Consider the following 16,368-nt stretch of genomic DNA (forward strand, 5'->3'; position numbering starts at 1 on the left):
GCCCTGCTGGTGGGTACATATCGTCATTGACAGTGAAGGGGATTTTTATTTCTTAGCAACAATAGCTGAGGCAACATATCGACTTAGATGCATCAAAAATGCTTTCTGCTGTGGCTATGAAATATGTCACTGCTCTGTGTGCAGGACACAGTCAAATCCTCGGTACATATCCAGGAGGAACGTCAAGGTTAGTGAACTTCACATGTAAGTGTGTGATCAGCAACGTCAGGATGCAATGGGAGCTTAAAAGTAAATATTTTATTTTGGATTTTTTAGATTAGATGCACAGGATTAAGTGTAGGCTTCCATAACTCACCAAGTCTTCAGTTCAGCTGGTTTAAAGTTGTTCGGACATGGTGCCCCTCAGAACTGTTTCTCCATGGGGGCAATCACTTCCTATCTTGCGCTCCCCAATTGGAATAGCACTGTCCTTTCCCAGTGGAAGGAATTTTGCACACAGGTTTGCAATTCTAACTACACCTTTCTCTTCAGTCAAGATCAAAAAAACATACCTTAAAGCGCTTCCCTTGTCCCAGAACAAGTATAAATGCAAGAGTCAGAAAGGCTCTTCACAGGCATCTGCAAGGAAGCAAAACTGACATCCTGTCAGTTTTCGATTGATCACAGAGTTCCATCTGCTTTTGTTTTCTGTTCAAGGGGAAAAGTAATGTCCAGCACTGTGCTGCTGAGGTAGAATATGTCACTTTTGACAAAGTACTTAAGTAAGGTTTAAGCAGAGCTGTTTTCTCTCTGCATATTCATGCTGGTGCCTCTGCTTGAAATTGGGAGTTTGTCTCTCTTGTCTGCACTGCTCCTTAACACCACAAAATAAAGTTTTCTTGTGCATCGTCATGCTGAAGTATTTCCTGTTATTTCACTGCATCTGGTAACACATAGCCTTTTCCAGAAGAAACTCCAGCTTTCAAGGCTGCTGGCCAGCTTCGGGTCTCATAGTATGTTGATAAGACTTCAAAGACTGTCAGGAACAGAGAGAGGTACCATGCTGTGATACCAGGATCGGTAGGAAGCTCTGGAATACACACCCCACTGGCTGCACATCAGAAATGGTAACAGCTGATGCCAGAGAAAGTTAGCCTGGAGACTGCATTCCCTCTCACTTAAAACCTCACAAGCAAGTGTTTGAAGCAGCTCATCTAGAGGCAGATGACTGTTTTGAAAATGGCTTTGGTGACTTCTGGCTAGGGAAAGCAAAGGCTGTGTCACCACTCTAACTAATGTGTACCACTGATCTGTGCTGCTGACCATACATCCATGGTGGATCACGCCTACTGTGCTTCCACCAGCGCTTCTGGGATGCCATGTCTCCATGTAAGGGGTCCGCTGGGATGCACAGTGGTCTGCAGCAGCTAGGCTTGGTGCTCTGGAGAGCCCTATACCACCTCCCTTGCCTTGTGCTCACAGAGACGGCAACAAACTCCTTCTGCTAGAGGTGAGAACTTAATGAGGCTGAGATAAATGTGAGCCTCTTCGTGTTCCTCAGCACAGAGATTAGCCAGACTGGCAGCAGAGGAGGAGCATGGGCACATCCACTGAGACCAGGGGGTGCAGACCAGAGTGATGACACGGACCCATCACAGTGGTCCAGCACACCAACACCCACCCTGTGCTGAGAGCCTGGCCTTAGCTGAGCCTGGCGATGTCAGCCCTCCCTTGTGCAGGACCTCCTCTGACATCAGCCTCCTCGCAACTCCCCATGCCAACCGTTCTCTGCTCTGTGCAGAGCTGGAGCAAAGCATACCCTGCCCCCCTGAGAACAGGCTGGCACAGAGGAGCCTCAGGGGGCAGCAGGGGCAAAATCCAGCAGGAGAAATCTCTGCTCCCAGTGTTTTCCCCTTCACACCACACTGGGCCCTGTTTTGAAAAGTCTGCTGTTTCAGTAATTGGCAGCATCCCCCTCCTCCGGCCCAGCCCAGAGACAGGACATGGCTCAGCCTCTCACCCTGATTGATCGCCAGTGTCTCTGAGTGGTAGTTCTTGGCGTTAGCAGCCTTCACCATGTACTCACGAATGGGGAGGCGGGCTGTTTGCAAGGACTGCTCCTGTGCCCTCTGCAGGGTAAGCTTCTGCAACGGAAACAAGAAGAGAGTGCCCAGTGTGCACAAACTTGGAGGTACTTAGCATGCACATCGCTTCTGGTGCAAGCAGCTATGAAGCCAACAGCTGTCCTGGGACTCATTTCACCCAGACCACTGCAGGCACACTCAGCCTGGCACTGGATCCAGGCAGAACCCTGAGACAGCAGCACTCTGGGTGCTACCGATGAGACATCTCTGTTCTTATGAAAGAACGGGGCAGATTGCATCTGTAGGTTCTGGCAGGCTGCTACCCACCTTGTGAATACTTTCATCCACCAGGCCTCCGAGGACGTACACTTTATTTGGATCAATATCTTCAAGAACTAGAAACAAGATAAGCACTTGCTCACCACCGCACAACAGTAAAATCCTGCACTACACCATTCTCCTAGGAAGACCCCTTCCACAAGAAAGCTGTGGTCAGAGCCCCCCCTTCACCCTGGAGCCCCAGACCGTGGCAGCGGCTGAGGCTTCAAACACAGACATGTCTGCCTGAACATGCAGACAGACTGAAAGGGGGAGACCAGGCGCAGGCTGAGAGCATGGAGTGCTGGAGATACCATACAGTGCTCTCTTTAGCCAGATACGATGTGGCTGATCTGGTGAATGTGACGCCAGTTTGCTCCGTGGATGCCTCTCCATGGCCAAGGTGACCTCCTAAAACCTTCCCCTGCCCTCACAAGATTCTTGAGTACGGCACTTGTGTAAACCAAGAAAGAGATCTATGTCCCCAGGAACATGTGTATGGATAGAAACAGAAGAAGAGGAGAAAATAGACTCAGCAGCAAATTAAGTGATAAAAGGAACGTTGCAGCTACTGTGTTATTTCAGCAAAAGACATTTAAGCTGTGTCCAAAAGTGCCACAGCATCTCTTCTTTGCCACCTGATAGTGTTGCGAGGTGCAGGGGATCTGCACACACGTTTTAAAGGTAAGACTGCTGCAGATCACACACAGCCCTGACTTGTAACACCATCAAAATACACTTGTATTTTCAAGTACAGAATGCAGCACTGAGAACACAGGTTATAAAAAACATCTCACAGGAAATTATTCTTATCTAACTTTACTATAAAAAGTACCTCAAAATCTGGAAGGACAGCAATTACTTTCAGCGATTAAACATTGTTCATAAGCAAGCGTTACTCTATAAGCAGTTCTGAGCAGCAGCTTTTCTTACACTTTTCAAGTGACTCACTTCAGTGAAGTTAACAGCTACAGCATAGCAATGGAAGGCATATTTTGATTATAAGCAATTAATGCACATTTGTGAAAAGAGCATCTAGAAGGTTGCTGCCAGTCACTGAGCCAACATCAGCAATCACAGGAAAACTCTACTAATTTACCGTGATACAGAATATGACTCATAAAACCTGGGTTTTGCACTTAAGAGTGAAATCACTCAAAACCCTATCAAAACCGATTGAGATGTATGGATTGATTTAGCATCAGATCTAAGTATATGCCATGCAATATGAGACTGTGAATACCTGGAATCGAATCACCTGAAGTATAAAATACTCTCAAAAAAAAAAAAGCTTAAAAATGATCCTTCTGCCCTAGTTTTCCCATGCCAAGCGAAATACTTACCATTCTCAGAATCTGGAGTGAGATAAACAATGGCATCTAAAGGGAACAGGTCCAGGTAACTTTCTGGTGTTGTATCCATCTGAAAAATGCAAGACAGGGAGAAGTAGCTCATCAACCCCAAGTCCATCTGACAGAGCAAAACACACTCAGGTACAGAAGCACACTGGAACTGACACTACCGCCACAGGCATTAGAACTCCTATGGCTGGAGTGTTTTTTCAAATTGGAAAATATTTCTATATGGGCACTGAACAACATGTATCTCAAAATCCATTAAGTTCTCTTCCCCTGAAAACACCTAGTCATAGTTTGAGGAAAGAAGATCAGCAAGGAGACTACCTAATTTCAAACAAGATTCTAATTCTCGAGAGATTCAGGAATCTCCACTCCAGCTGGTTTTCCCCCTCCATGGTCACCAGGAGCAGCCCCACATCTGGTGAGGAACACGTGGCTCCATCACCGACACAGCGTGTGCGTGTGGGTCACATGCTTGAGCCAGACCAAGCTTGGAACAAGAAATCCAGGCAGGAATGTGTGATCTGTCCAAGCCTATGTGTCTGCCTGTCCCCAGCACCACAGCCCTCTTCGCACCTGTAGAAGGAATCCTCCTGCAGGCGGGAGGGACAGGAGCTCTAACTGGAAAGCCTTGGACATCGCCCCACTCATTACCTATCAGTTCTCTCCTGCCAAAGGGCAAGAAGATCCGACCTTAGCTGCTGTCGCTGAGCTGCATTCTCACACCACTTGCAGCTCTCATCGCAGCCCACTTGAGCCCGTCTTGGGTCAGAACAAGGGGTGAGCGCCACGGCCGCTGGGTGCTGCGTGCCTCAAGGCACTGCAGCCAGAGACCCTTACCAAGTAATTGGAGAAGCCGTCGTTCATGCGAACACACTCCCGATAGATCAGCGAGCCCACTGCGAACTCCGTCAGACAGAGCCAGAACGGCTTCTCAGCACGTCTGTTAGCCCCATAGAGCCTCCTGATCTGGGAGGCGAGGCGGCTTGTCTCCTTCCAACACAAAGAGCTCGGTGACTGTGGGGCAAGGACCCGATTCCAACCCCCAGCACCTGGGGACGCCACGCAGACTGGGTCCTCAAGGGCTCTGCAGCCCGTACCTTCTCGGTCATGCAGCTCGCCATGCCGAGGTCCACGCAGAGCCGTGGTCCTGCTGCCCGTGCAACCAGCAGTCGCTCCTGGGCAGGGGTGCCGCTCCTTGTGGGTTCTGCGGTGAGAGAAGCAGAGGGGCAGCTTGGGCAGGTGCTGCACCCCACATGGCCCTGCGGCTCTTCGGGCCCGTATCACCCCCCAGGACCTGCATCGCTCCCTGTCCTGCATCGCCCCGCACCCTGCGCTCCCAGGACCCGCACTGTTCCCCACCCTGTGTGCCCCTGGGACCCACATCGCCCCACACCCCAAGACCCGCACCACCCCCCAGACCCGCATCACCCACCGGGACCCACATTGCCCTGCACCCTCCAGACCTGCATCACCCCCCAGGCCTGCATTGCCCCCCAGGACCTGCATCCCTCTGCACCCCTCACAGACCCGCATCACCCCTGAAACCTCCACCACCCCCACAGACCCACATCGCCCCACACTTGCATCACCACCTGGGACCCGCACCGCCCCCCAGGACCTGCATTGACCCCCAGGATATGCATCCCCTCGCACCCCCTCAGACCCACATCGTCCCTGGGACCCACATTGAACCCCTGGGACCTCATTGACTCCCGGGATCTGCACTGCCCCGCACCCCCAGACCTGCATCACACCTCAGACCAGCATCGCCCCCGGAACCCGCATCACCACCCCAGACCTGCATTGCCCCACACTCCCCAACACCCACATCGCCCCTTGGGACCCGCATCAGCCCCAGAGACCCACATCGCCCCCTGGCACCCGCATTTCCCTCCTGGGACCTGCATTGACCCCCAGGACCCGCACTGACCCCCGGGATCTGAATCGCACCACAACCCCCAGACCCACATCGAACCTGGGACCTGCATCACCCTTTGGGACCCACATCCCCCTGTACGCCCCAACCCGCATCACCCCCCAGGCCTGCATTGCACTGCACCCCCCCAAGACGCGCACTGCCCCCTGTGACCCACATCCCAGTGTAACCCCCAGACCCACATCACCCCCTGAGAACCACATCCCCCTGTACCCCCCCAGACCCACAACACCCCCCAGGACCCGCATCACCCCTTGGGACCCACATCCCCCCCAGACCCGCATCACCCCCCAGGCCTTCATCGCACTGCAACCCCCCCAGACTCGCATTGCCCCTTGGGACCCACATCCCCCTGTACCCCCCCCGACCCACACCACCCACCAGACCCACATCACCCCTTGGGACCCACATCCCCCTGTACCCCCCAGACCCACATCACTCCCAAGAACTCGCATCACCCCTTGGGACCCACATCCTCCCCAGACCCGCATCACCCCCCAGGCCTTCAACCCACTGCAACCCCGCCAGACCCACATTGCCCCTTGAGACCCACATCCCCCTGTACCCCCACAGACCCACATCACCCACCAGGACCCGCATCACCCCTTGGGACCCACATCCCTCTGTACCCCCCCAGACCCGCATCACCCCCCCAGACCCCCATCACCCCTTGGGACCCACATCCCCCTGTAACCCCCTAGACCCGCATCACCCCCCCAGACCCCCATCACCCCTTGGGGCCCACATCCCCCTGTACCCCCCCAGACCCGGATCACCCCCAGGCCTGCATCGCACTGCACCCCCCCAGACCCATATTGCCCCCTGGGACCTGCATCAGCCCCCCAGACTCACATCACCCTTGGGACCCACATCCCCCTGTACCCCCAGACCCACATCACCCCCCAGGATCCGCATCACCCCCCAGGACCCGCATCGTCCCCTGGGGCCCGCATGGCCCTGCACTCCTCTAGATCTGCATCACCCCCTGGGACCCGCATTGATCCCTAGGACCCACATCACCCTGCACCCCTGAAACCCGCATCGCCCCCCGGGACCCGCATCACCCCCATCGCCCCCCCGCCCCGCTCACGGGTGCCCGCCCGGCGCCGCGCCCGGCTCCGCTGCCGCTCCTGGGCCCGCCGGCTCCTCCTCGCCGCCAGGACGCGCTCCCAGCGCCGCCGCTTGCGCAGCGCGTTCCTCTAAGGGCACCGGGTCAGCCCCCACAGCCCGCAGAGCCCCCCGAACCTCCCTGAGCCCCCAGCCCCGCAGCGACCGAGTTCCCCGTCCCCCCGTCCCGTAGCTTCCTCCCCCTATCCTCCCGCATCGCCCCCCGCCCCGCATGGCGCACCGAGCCCCTCCGAACCCCCCCCCCCCCCGAACCTCGCACCTTCACCGAACCCTCCCGAACCGCCCCCCCTCCGGCATCGCGCACCGATCCCGCCTCGGCGCCGCCCTCCCGCCCCGCGCCGGCGGCCGCGGGTTCGATCCGCATGAGCCGCAGCGCCTCGCAGGCCAGCGCCGCCTCCCCGTCCGGCTCCGCCATCGCCGGGGGCGGGTCCGCGGGCGCCAGCGCGATGGGAGCGGGAGTCGTCAGCCGCCCCGTGGCCGTGAGTAGCGGGGAGGAGCGGCCCGAGCGCCCCGGGGCCGCGCCTGACACAGCGATGGATCGGGGGGAAACGGGCTTTGCCTGCAGGAAGGGTTCAGTCCGGGGCCCCTCACCACAAGAAGGACGTTGAGGCCCTGGAGCGAGTCCAGAGAAGAGCAACAAAGCTGATGAAGGGGCTGGAGAGCAGGTCTTACAAGGAGCGGCTCAGGGAACTGAGGTTGTTTAGCCTGGAGAAGAGGAGGCTGAGGGGAGACCTCATTGCTCTCTACAACTACCTAAAAGGAGGTTGTGGAGAGGAGGGTGCTGGCCTCTTCTCCCAAGTGACAGGGGACAGGACAAGGGGCAATGGCCTCAAGCTCCGTCAGGGGAAGTTCAGGCTGGACATTAGGAAAAAATTTTTCACAGAAAGGGTCACTGGACACTGGCAGAGGGTGCCCAGGGAGGTGGTTGAGTCACCTTCCCTGGAGGTGTTTAAAAGATGGGGAAGACAAGGTGCTGAGGGACATGGTTTAGTGGTAGATAGGAATGGTTGGACTCGATGATCCGGTGGGTCTTTTCCAACCTGGTGGTTCTATGATTCTGTGACCGAAAAAACCTTCTGCCATTCAGAATAGTTTGGATTGGAAGGGAACTTAAAGATCACCTGGTTACACGGACTACCTGAAAGGAGGTTGTGCTGAGGAGGGAGCTGGCCTCTTCTCCCCAGTGACAGGGGACAGGACAAGAGGGAATGGCCTCAGATGCTCAGGGACATGGTGTAGTGGCAGATAGGAATGGTTGGACTCAATGATCCAAGAGGTCTTTTCCAACCTAGTGATTCTGTGGAAAAAAAAAAAAAAAAAGAAGGGCCTTGAATTTATGCTTTGCAATTCTTTGTGCTGTCCTCTTAGGGTCATGGCTGGATGTCTGTGTGATGCGGCTGTGTGCAGACTGGCAGGAAACAGCTTTTAAGCTTGTGACGTGCTGTGGCTTCCATGTTGGTGCAGATGGGCTGCTGGGAGCAGCCTGCGGCTGAGACGGTGCCTCGGAGCAGGACAGGGGCAGCTGATGCCTGCTGGGTACCCACACAGCAGCTTAGGGCTACAGCCAGGAACGGGGCTTGGGTTTACTTTCACAGAGTGCCAGCTGCCCCACTGATGGAGCAGCGAGGGCCTTATGGCAGCAGAGGTGCCTCGGTCCTGTCAGAAAAGCAGGAGTACCTGAGGAAAAGCTCCTTAGGCTGCTGAGATGATGCGTGTCCTTCCAAATAACAACCTCTCTGCCCTCCTTTCTCCCCAGCTTCTGCCTCTCCTGGCCTCCCGGGGACTCCAGAGGCAGCTCCAGGCAGCGTACAGCACCAAGGAGGGCAGTGCAAAAAGGCCTATTGGACGCTACCCGGTACCCAACAAGAAGGACTTGCCATATGACATCGTGGAGCTCATGGAGGAAGTAGAACTGAAGGTAGAGGGGTTCTGCCACTAAACTCTGTCAGTGGAAAGGGTCCAAACTCTGAAGTTGTCATATGCCCTAGGAGAGGAGTTCTGGTCCAGTTAGGTTTGACCCAAACCTGGTAGGAGGCAGGAGAGCAGTGCTTCCTCGCTCCCTGCAAGGCTCATTCCAGTCTGCAGGATAGGGATTTTATTAGAAATGATGCGCTGGCAGGATTGTAAGTCTCCCTGGTTCCATGAGACTAGTGATTGTTTCAGATGGCATCTCATGCAAGGGGTTAGCTGGAACATGTGTTTCTTTTTCTTGGAGAGCGTCTGTGTTTAACACTTTTAATGTAGAAAAAAACAGAGGAGGAGCTGTTTTGGTGACAGCGTTTAAAGGTTCGGGGGCTATTTCTTCATTTGAGCTTTGACCTTTTTTCTCCAAAGCCAAATGGGCAGCGCAGTGGCAGAATGGTCAGCCTAATGCAAACTGTGTACAGGGGAAAAAGAGGGAATTGGGCAAGAGTTTCTTGCCCTGCTGTTGCTGAGAAGGAATGCCACACAGTCCTTCCTGATAGCTAAAATTCTCTACCAGCCACAGCTCTGTAGAGGCTTCTCTCTTTTGAGAGCTTCCTCTCAGAGGACTGCTGATCCTTGCCTCCGGGTCCATCCTGTGGCCTGTTGAATCTGTCCTCTGCTGCAGTTGCAGTGGCCTCAGTGAAGTTTGTGTAATGATGAAAGGAGTCAGCAGAGTTGAGGGTAAATACCAGGTCCAGGGAAAGAGTCAGCTTCAATTTCACACGCTGTGACACAGACCCCTGTGTGCTGGTGCACTGAAGGGATCAGGATACCTGTGTATAGAATCCAATCAATCTAGCAGACCTGGATATTCAAACAGCGTTGTCAGCCTCTGTTGCCAGAGGTTCCCAAGTAACTAATGGGTTGTGGACAAATTGGGAAGAGCCTCCCCTTGGTTGGCAAATAGTAAGGCAATGGAGGGAGGTTGCCAAAGCGCTGCTGTCCTTTTCCATAAACAACCCGAGGAACAGTAGCTGGTAAACTGATGGAGCCTGCAGGCAGTTGCCACAATTGCAATGAACCCAGACCACTCAGAACTGCAGTAGGCAGCGAGGCACTGAGGCTGAACCCACCCCGGTAAACGTCGACTCCTGAGATGCACACTGGTGGGTCCTGCATCAACTGATCCTACAAATAGAACCATAGAATCACTAGGTTGGAAAAGACCTCTTGGATCATTGAGTCCAACCATTCCCATCTACCACTAAACCATGTCCCTGAGCACCTCATCTACCCATCTTTTAAATACCTCCAGAGATGGTGACTCCAACACCTGTCTTCCTGGGCAGCCTCTGCCAGTGCCCAATGACCCTTTCTGTGAAAAAGTTTTTTCCTGATGTCCAGTCTGAACCTCCCCTGGCAGAGCTTGAGGCCATTCCCTCTTGTCCTGTCCCCTGTCACTTGGGAGAAGAGCCCAGCCCCCTCCTCTCCACAACCTCCTTTCAGGTAGTTGTAGAGAGCAATAAGGTCTGCCCTAAGCTCTCAGCTGCTCTTCATAAGGCCTGTTCTCCAGCCCCCTCACCAGCTTCATTGCTCTTCTCTGGACTCGCTCCAGAGCCTCAACATCCTTCTTGTAGTGAGGGGCCAGAATTGAACAGACTATTCGAGGTGCGGTCTCACCAGTGCAGCAAGTGATTTATTGGGAAAGACAGCTGCACATGCCATCACAGGGATGGACTAGGCAGTGGTGGTTACGGGGGGCAGCATGGGGAGAGGAGCAGAGTAGTGTTGTGCCAGTATATACATGCGTGGTGTGCTGGCTTCTCAAATATTGTGCTGTTCAGATTGGGCTGGCCGTGTCTTTCATCCTGTAAGCTTGGAGGGAAGAGGAGGGTTACAGGAGGCTTAGGGTGGTCGAACCGGCATAGCAGCATCAGTGCAGGGAGAACAAATGGGGACAGCCTCTCCTTTTGGAAAGGAGTGTGCCAGTGTGTTAAAATAGTGGTTATTACTGCTGTGGCTGAAATGAGCAGGGCAATCTCATGCTATGAAGCTGCAGCAACAGCTCTTAAGAACCACATCATTATATGTTCAGTCATATGTGTAAATGGGCTCAAAGGGCAAGAAAATGGCTCTGCAGAGATTCACCAGCAGTGCTGTGCTAGCAAATTATTCTTTAAGTGTAGTGCATTAATGTTGTCCTCTGTGCAGAGTTACAGTACTTGACTTGTTTCTGTTTTTCCTTGAACAGACTGGATTTCTGCCCAATGTGTTCAAAGCAATGTCTCACCGACCTGATGAATTCAGAGCTTTTTTTGCTTATTACAACACCATTATGAACAAAACCAGAGGTAAAACATACAACGACACAAAACTGCCCTTCCCTTTGTCGATGCAAAAAGTTCCTAGAAGTGGCGTTGCAGGCATCCTCAGATGTGTTACCTCACTGTGCCTTCTCCTAGCCCATAATAACCTCTGGGAGAGACTGGAACTGCACAACTGCTTCTGGCTTTGCTTGTGTTGCATACAGCTCCATACTCGTAGTCTGTGGTTACAAAGTCACTCAAAAAGCAAGCTCTGCTGTCTTGCTGCGTCGTGCTCTGTGTCACTACATGCAAAGGACAAGCTGCTGCCTAAGGGGAAGATGAGTCGGGAGCCGAGTGTGCCAAAAAGGTGCAGGCAGAGGTGGTAGTTTCATGGGCAAGGCTGCAGCCCCACACTACTGGAGCAAAGATTGCAGGGGAGGTCTGTCAGTGGTGACCAGGGCCAGCCAGGAGTCCCGAATTCCCAGGTGAGCGCCCATGGAGATGAGGCAGATCCAAGATGAAGCCAGGAGGCTGGTCTGGAGTCAGTCAGGTTCCAGACCAGCTGAGTTATGCAGCCAGGCACTGCAGCCACTGTGTGGCTCAGGTCGGGTCACCGTGAAAGCCTAACGTAACACAGCTCCCAAGGGAGCTGCGCCTACCTGCAGCTCTTCCTCCACAGGGTTCTTGGTGATGAGCTACCCACAAGCCGTGCTCAAAATCTGCATGGGACGCTGTGCCCTCTGAGACCTGACACGCTGTGCTGGGGACTTTGAACCTGGGGGTGTCTGTACTGGTAGGGAAAGGACCCAGGTGCTTGTTGTGCACTGGGATGCCTGTGCAGCAGGTGGTCTCCGGGTGCTCTGGCATGGGCGCGAGGGAGGGATGGCTGCAGCACGCCACTGGGCAGGGCTGTAGGGAACACTACACAGCTCTCCAGCCTTCAGGGAAATGCAGTTTGAGGACTGCCTGTTCCTCCCTCATGCTTCCAGTGGCACTGGGCTCTGAGAGGCTTCTCCTCGTTGCCTTTGCTCTGAAGGTACATTAGTAAAACCCAGTTTTTGTAACATGAGCTGGTGTGTGTAGACTGCTCCTCCTGCTTATAAGAGATGAGGGCCGGGGAGGAGTGACTCAGTAACTTCTGGAGGCAGGAAGGAGAGCAGCCCTATGCCTCTCCGATGTCGCACATGCAAATCTCTGTGTGAAGCTTTCTGCTTTGCTTGTGCTGCTGGAGTGAAGCCATGCCCCTAGTTGTACAAGTGTCTGTTTCTCCACCCTTTTCAGCATCTCTCCTGCAGTATCACGGGGTTATCACCTTCTAGCACGGAACCGGTGCAAGAAGGCCTCTTTTCCTGACTTCTCTTTACCCTTGGGATTTCAGCAGTCTTTCATGCTTTTAGAAGACACTAGTTTTATGCAAGTATTTTCAAAGTCCAGTAAAGCAGTAGCTTTTGTGGGGAGGAGGAGGGACCCCAATCTTCCTTGTGAAGTGTAGTTTCAAAAGAAACCTCCTGCTAATTCTCTTAAAAAATGCAAAGAGCATGAATGCTGATGCACAGCTAGGTAGGTTCCTAGGATCCTGTGCAGAGTCCTATTGCGAAGCTCTTTGTGAAAATTACTAGGATTGATTCTGAGTATAATCAAGCACAGCCACTTTTTCTGCAGCTTCTTTAGAGCAGCCACAGGGCTAGAGAGTCTGTAGAAGCTGTGGTTTGTCTGGTGTCGATAGGAGTTTTCAAAGCACCAGTCCTACAGTACCTCATTGTTCCTTGTATTTTCTTCTTTATGCCTTCAAAAGTTGGAGATAAAGTTTACATCCTGAAACTTAGCGGATTTGATACTGAAAATCCCAGCAAATAAACATTCTAAGACTCGTTTTAGAGGTTTAGAAAGCAAGCATCCTTTATCAGGCCTAGGCAATGTGAGGGAGTGATATCCATCCATCGTGTGCAACAAGATATATTCCTCACTTACATGCCCATGTATAAATTTTCCCAGAAATCTTCCACGTATTCGTTTACTTTCCAAGGACTGATTTTAACCTTATTATGAACTTCACAACAGTCAAAACTCTTGATAATGTGGAGCTTTGGAGCCAGCTCTCTGTCTCACCTTCAGTCGAGATAGGAAAACACTACAAACAGAGGTGATTACAGAAGAGATGTCCATTTTGCACATATTGCACTTCACATAAGATGTTATCACCTCCAAAGAATGAACAGTGTCTGAAAAAAACCACTCTTTGAAAGAAAACTTGCTATCAGAGGGATAGCTTTCCAAAAAAATGCGATTACTCAGCTGAAACGTAACTCTAGCTTAAATCAAAAATACTCCACCTTTTGCAGTAGTAACTGCTTCTTGTACCAGGTTTTAGAACACTGCATTTCTCTGTGAAAGCAGCAATTAAGCATCAGAGGAAGAACAGACAACACCTTCCCTAGCCATTTGCCTCTGAGATGTACATGGAGAAGTACCAGTCAAGCTTCCTGCTAGGGCAGCAAGTAATTTTGCTTCTCTGAGTTTTCCTGTTACATAGGATTGTTTCCCTGTTGACCAAATTTCACGTCCCTCACCCTAATTAGATGCCTCACAAGCAACTGTCCTGGTAAATCGGTTGCCTGGAAGATCATAGAATCACAGAGAGGTTTGGGTTGGAAGGGAGATTCAAAGATCATCTGTTCTCTGCCCCCACCCCCTGCCATGGGCAGGGACATCTTTCACAATATCAGTGTGCTCAAAGCCCCATCCAGCCTGGCCTTGAGTACTTCAGGAGTGGGACAGCCACAACTCCTCTGAACAATCTGTCCCAGTGTCTCACCACCCTCAATGTAAAATATTTTCACCTTATGTCTGTCACTCCCCAAGGGAGACAGAGTATGACCCAGAACTGCATTTAAACATTTAGTTTATTATCTATAATGTTACAATTCTAAGTCAAGAATATAAGCTTAAGTCTAGACTAATATTAGCATCCTGTAAGGGTTTGTGAGGGACTATACAACCTGTAGAGAATTCAGTGATAAAGTCTTTTTAGATGCTTCCATGAAGTTGCTGCAGGTGAAGTTTTGCAGATTCTCTGGTGCTCAGAGGGATTGGATCCATGATGTTATGTTGACGTCAGTGGAGATCTCAGACCAGCTGAGAGGGAGCTCCAGTTACGACCCGCTCGTCTCATCCTCTTACAACCCCTTCTGGAGTGATAACATCTGGGGTCTTTGGCCCCCCTGCTGGTGCAACCTCCACCAGTGTGTAGGGATCCAAAAAACTCCAGGGTACATCAAGCCATTTCCAACACACAAAACTCACAGTTTCTGCATCCATAAGTCATCCAAGTACAACATATATTGGTTTTTATTCATAAATCTTATTAATACTTATGTTTCCATGATCACCTCTGAATCTTTGTTCTGTGGCTATGGTGTAGCTCTGCATACCTGTGTTGATATATGAGGGGGTGACCAGGGGCTAGTTTGGTCATCCTGATAGGCAAATGAGTGGTGGAGACATAATGGGTAGCTCTTTCTCCCCAACTCATCCTTGCTGCTCATGTCGGCTTTGATATAGCTGCTGATGTGGAGTGGCCAACAAACTTTTGTCTTGCTCCTCTCCACCCACAGAATCACAGAATCACTAGGTTGGAAAAGACCCACTGGATCATCGAGTCCAACCATTCCTAAACCTGTGACTCAGCATAGCAGCAGCCCTCTTCAGCACCTTCAAGCAGGGAGGAATCTGTCAATGTCTAATCTAAACATACCATCTTTCAGTTTAAAAACACTGCCCCTTGTCCTTTCAGCTAGGAGCTTTGGCGCAGTGTCTTCGTGTGTGCTCTGAAGCTTTGTCTCAGGGTTCTGCTGCAGGCAGCTTGTACCTGCAGCCCTCTGCTCTGTGTTTCCCTGTGATCCTTGCTGTGATGGACATACTTAATAGCAAACTGTGCTAAATCTTTTGCTGTCCCTGCAGGGCGACTCAGCAAGGCAGACAAGGAGCTCATAATTGTGGCTACCAGTGTTGTGAACAGATGTCCCTACTGTGTAGCTGCACATGGAGCACTTCATCGGATATATTCCAAGCAGCCAACGCTGGCTGACCAGGTCAGTGGGGTTGCAACAGTGTGCCTCCTTCACCTCCCTTGGGAGGTGGGGAATGGCCTTCCCACATTTCTGCTTTCTCATCTAAAGTTTTGGTCCTTCATCTGTACTTTGGACCTTAGATCTATGTTGTTCCCTGCAATCTTGATCAGTTTTGACATGTCTCGGGCCCTAACACAGTACTTGGCTTACTAAGTTTATTGGTGACCTGTCAGACCAGTAGCCAGTGCAGGCAGGACCCTGAGGTCTCCAAGAATAGAAGGTACCAAGACCTTGTAGCAACCTTCCAGTACCTGAAAGGAGCCTACAAGAAAGCTGGGGAGGGACTGTTCACAAAGGTTTGTAGTGATGGGACATGGGCCAATGGGTATAGACTGGAGAGGGGCAGATTTAGACTAGACATAAGACATTTCTTCACCATAACAGTGGTGAGACACTGAAACAGGTTGCCCAGGGAAGTTGTGGCTACCCCATCCCTGGAGGTGTTTAAGGCTGGGTTGGGTGGGGCCTTGGGTAGCCTGATCTAGTGGGAGGTGTCCCTGGCCATGGCAGGGGGGTTAGAACTGGATGATCTTTAAGGTCCCTTCCAACCCAAACTATTCTATGATTCCAAGCAAGATGGGGGTAGGGACAGTGGACCCACAGAGCATTCACCCTGCTGTCCACATTCTGTGCTGATGTAACCTGGTCTGAGGAGGGATTTGCTTCCAGTGGCGAGCTGCCGCATCCTGGTGGTGTTCAGTCCTGTTTAAAGAACTCCTGTATAGCCTGCTCAGCAGAGCTGCCAATTTCAGAGATGAGAAGGGCAGTAACGCAGGGGAGTCCTTTGACTGATGGCAGCCAGGTCGCCCGGCTGAGGGGCTGCGTAAAGCCTGTGCACTGCTGTCTCTCTGACTGGTGGAGCAGAGAAGGTAATCAGCAGCTAGAGTGTTTGTGGGGTCCATCCATGCTTCCTCCAGTTTCTGCCTTCTTACAGGTCATTGTGAACTGGAAATGTGCCGACCTGAGTGACCGGGACCTGGCGATGCTGGAGTTTGCCCTTGCGGTCTGTCGAGCTGATAACATCACAGAGGAGCACTTCCAGAGGCTGGAGAGGCACGGTTTTGACCGTGAAGACGCCTGGGACATAGGCATGATTTCTGCTTTCTTTGCCATGTCCAATCGCATTGCTCACTATATCGACTTGCGCCCAAACACGGAGTTCTATGCCATGGGCAGGACGCCCCAGGGACCCGAGGGAGCGGAACACGCCTGATGTGGCCCTGGGACGCCCATGCACCTCAAAAAGGTTCTTGGCTGTCA

At 52.3% G+C, this 16,368-nt stretch overlaps 2 protein-coding genes across 2 annotated transcripts; one reads left to right on the plus strand and one right to left on the minus strand.

The window, feature by feature from the left end:
* Positions 1-242: 242 nt before the first annotated feature.
* On the minus strand, positions 243-7,131 carry TRMT10B (tRNA methyltransferase 10B). Its single transcript, XM_069880695.1, has 8 exons — positions 7,027-7,131; positions 6,730-6,838; positions 4,801-4,907; positions 4,541-4,693; positions 3,686-3,764; positions 2,352-2,419; positions 1,961-2,084; positions 243-976 (listed from the first exon to the last, which is right to left on the minus strand). Exons 1-8 carry the CDS (start codon positions 7,129-7,131, stop codon positions 870-872), a joined length of 852 nt encoding a protein of 283 aa, XP_069736796.1. The 3' UTR covers positions 243-869.
* On the plus strand, positions 7,110-16,368 carry LOC138733654 (uncharacterized). Its single transcript, XM_069881104.1, has 5 exons — positions 7,110-7,246; positions 8,524-8,685; positions 10,924-11,023; positions 14,939-15,069; positions 16,043-16,368. Exons 1-5 carry the CDS (start codon positions 7,130-7,132, stop codon positions 16,319-16,321), a joined length of 789 nt encoding a protein of 262 aa, XP_069737205.1. The 5' UTR covers positions 7,110-7,129; the 3' UTR covers positions 16,322-16,368.

Source organism: Phaenicophaeus curvirostris, chromosome Z (assembly GCF_032191515.1).
Source record: "Phaenicophaeus curvirostris isolate KB17595 chromosome Z, BPBGC_Pcur_1.0, whole genome shotgun sequence".
Taxonomy (NCBI): Eukaryota; Metazoa; Chordata; class Aves; order Cuculiformes; family Cuculidae; genus Phaenicophaeus; species Phaenicophaeus curvirostris.

Coding starts and splice junctions, on each gene's coding strand:
- TRMT10B (XM_069880695.1), bottom strand. CDS start 7,131: ATGCGGATCGAACCCGCGGCCGCCGGCGCGGGGCGGGAGGGCGGCGCC. Junction 2,085..2,351: donor TGGATGAAAGTATTCACAAG/GTGGGTAGCAGC, acceptor TTTCCGTTGCAG/AAGCTTACCCTGCAGAGGGC. Junction 977..1,960: donor GACACTGGCGATCAATCAGG/GTGAGAGGCTGA, acceptor TGTTCCTGACAG/TCTTTGAAGTCTTATCAACA.
- LOC138733654 (XM_069881104.1), top strand. CDS start 7,130: ATGAGCCGCAGCGCCTCGCAGGCCAGCGCCGCCTCCCCGTCCGGCTCC. Junction 7,247..8,523: donor TCGTCAGCCGCCCCGTGGCC/GTGAGTAGCGGG, acceptor CTTTCTCCCCAG/CTTCTGCCTCTCCTGGCCTC. Junction 8,686..10,923: donor TGGAGGAAGTAGAACTGAAG/GTAGAGGGGTTC, acceptor TTCCTTGAACAG/ACTGGATTTCTGCCCAATGT.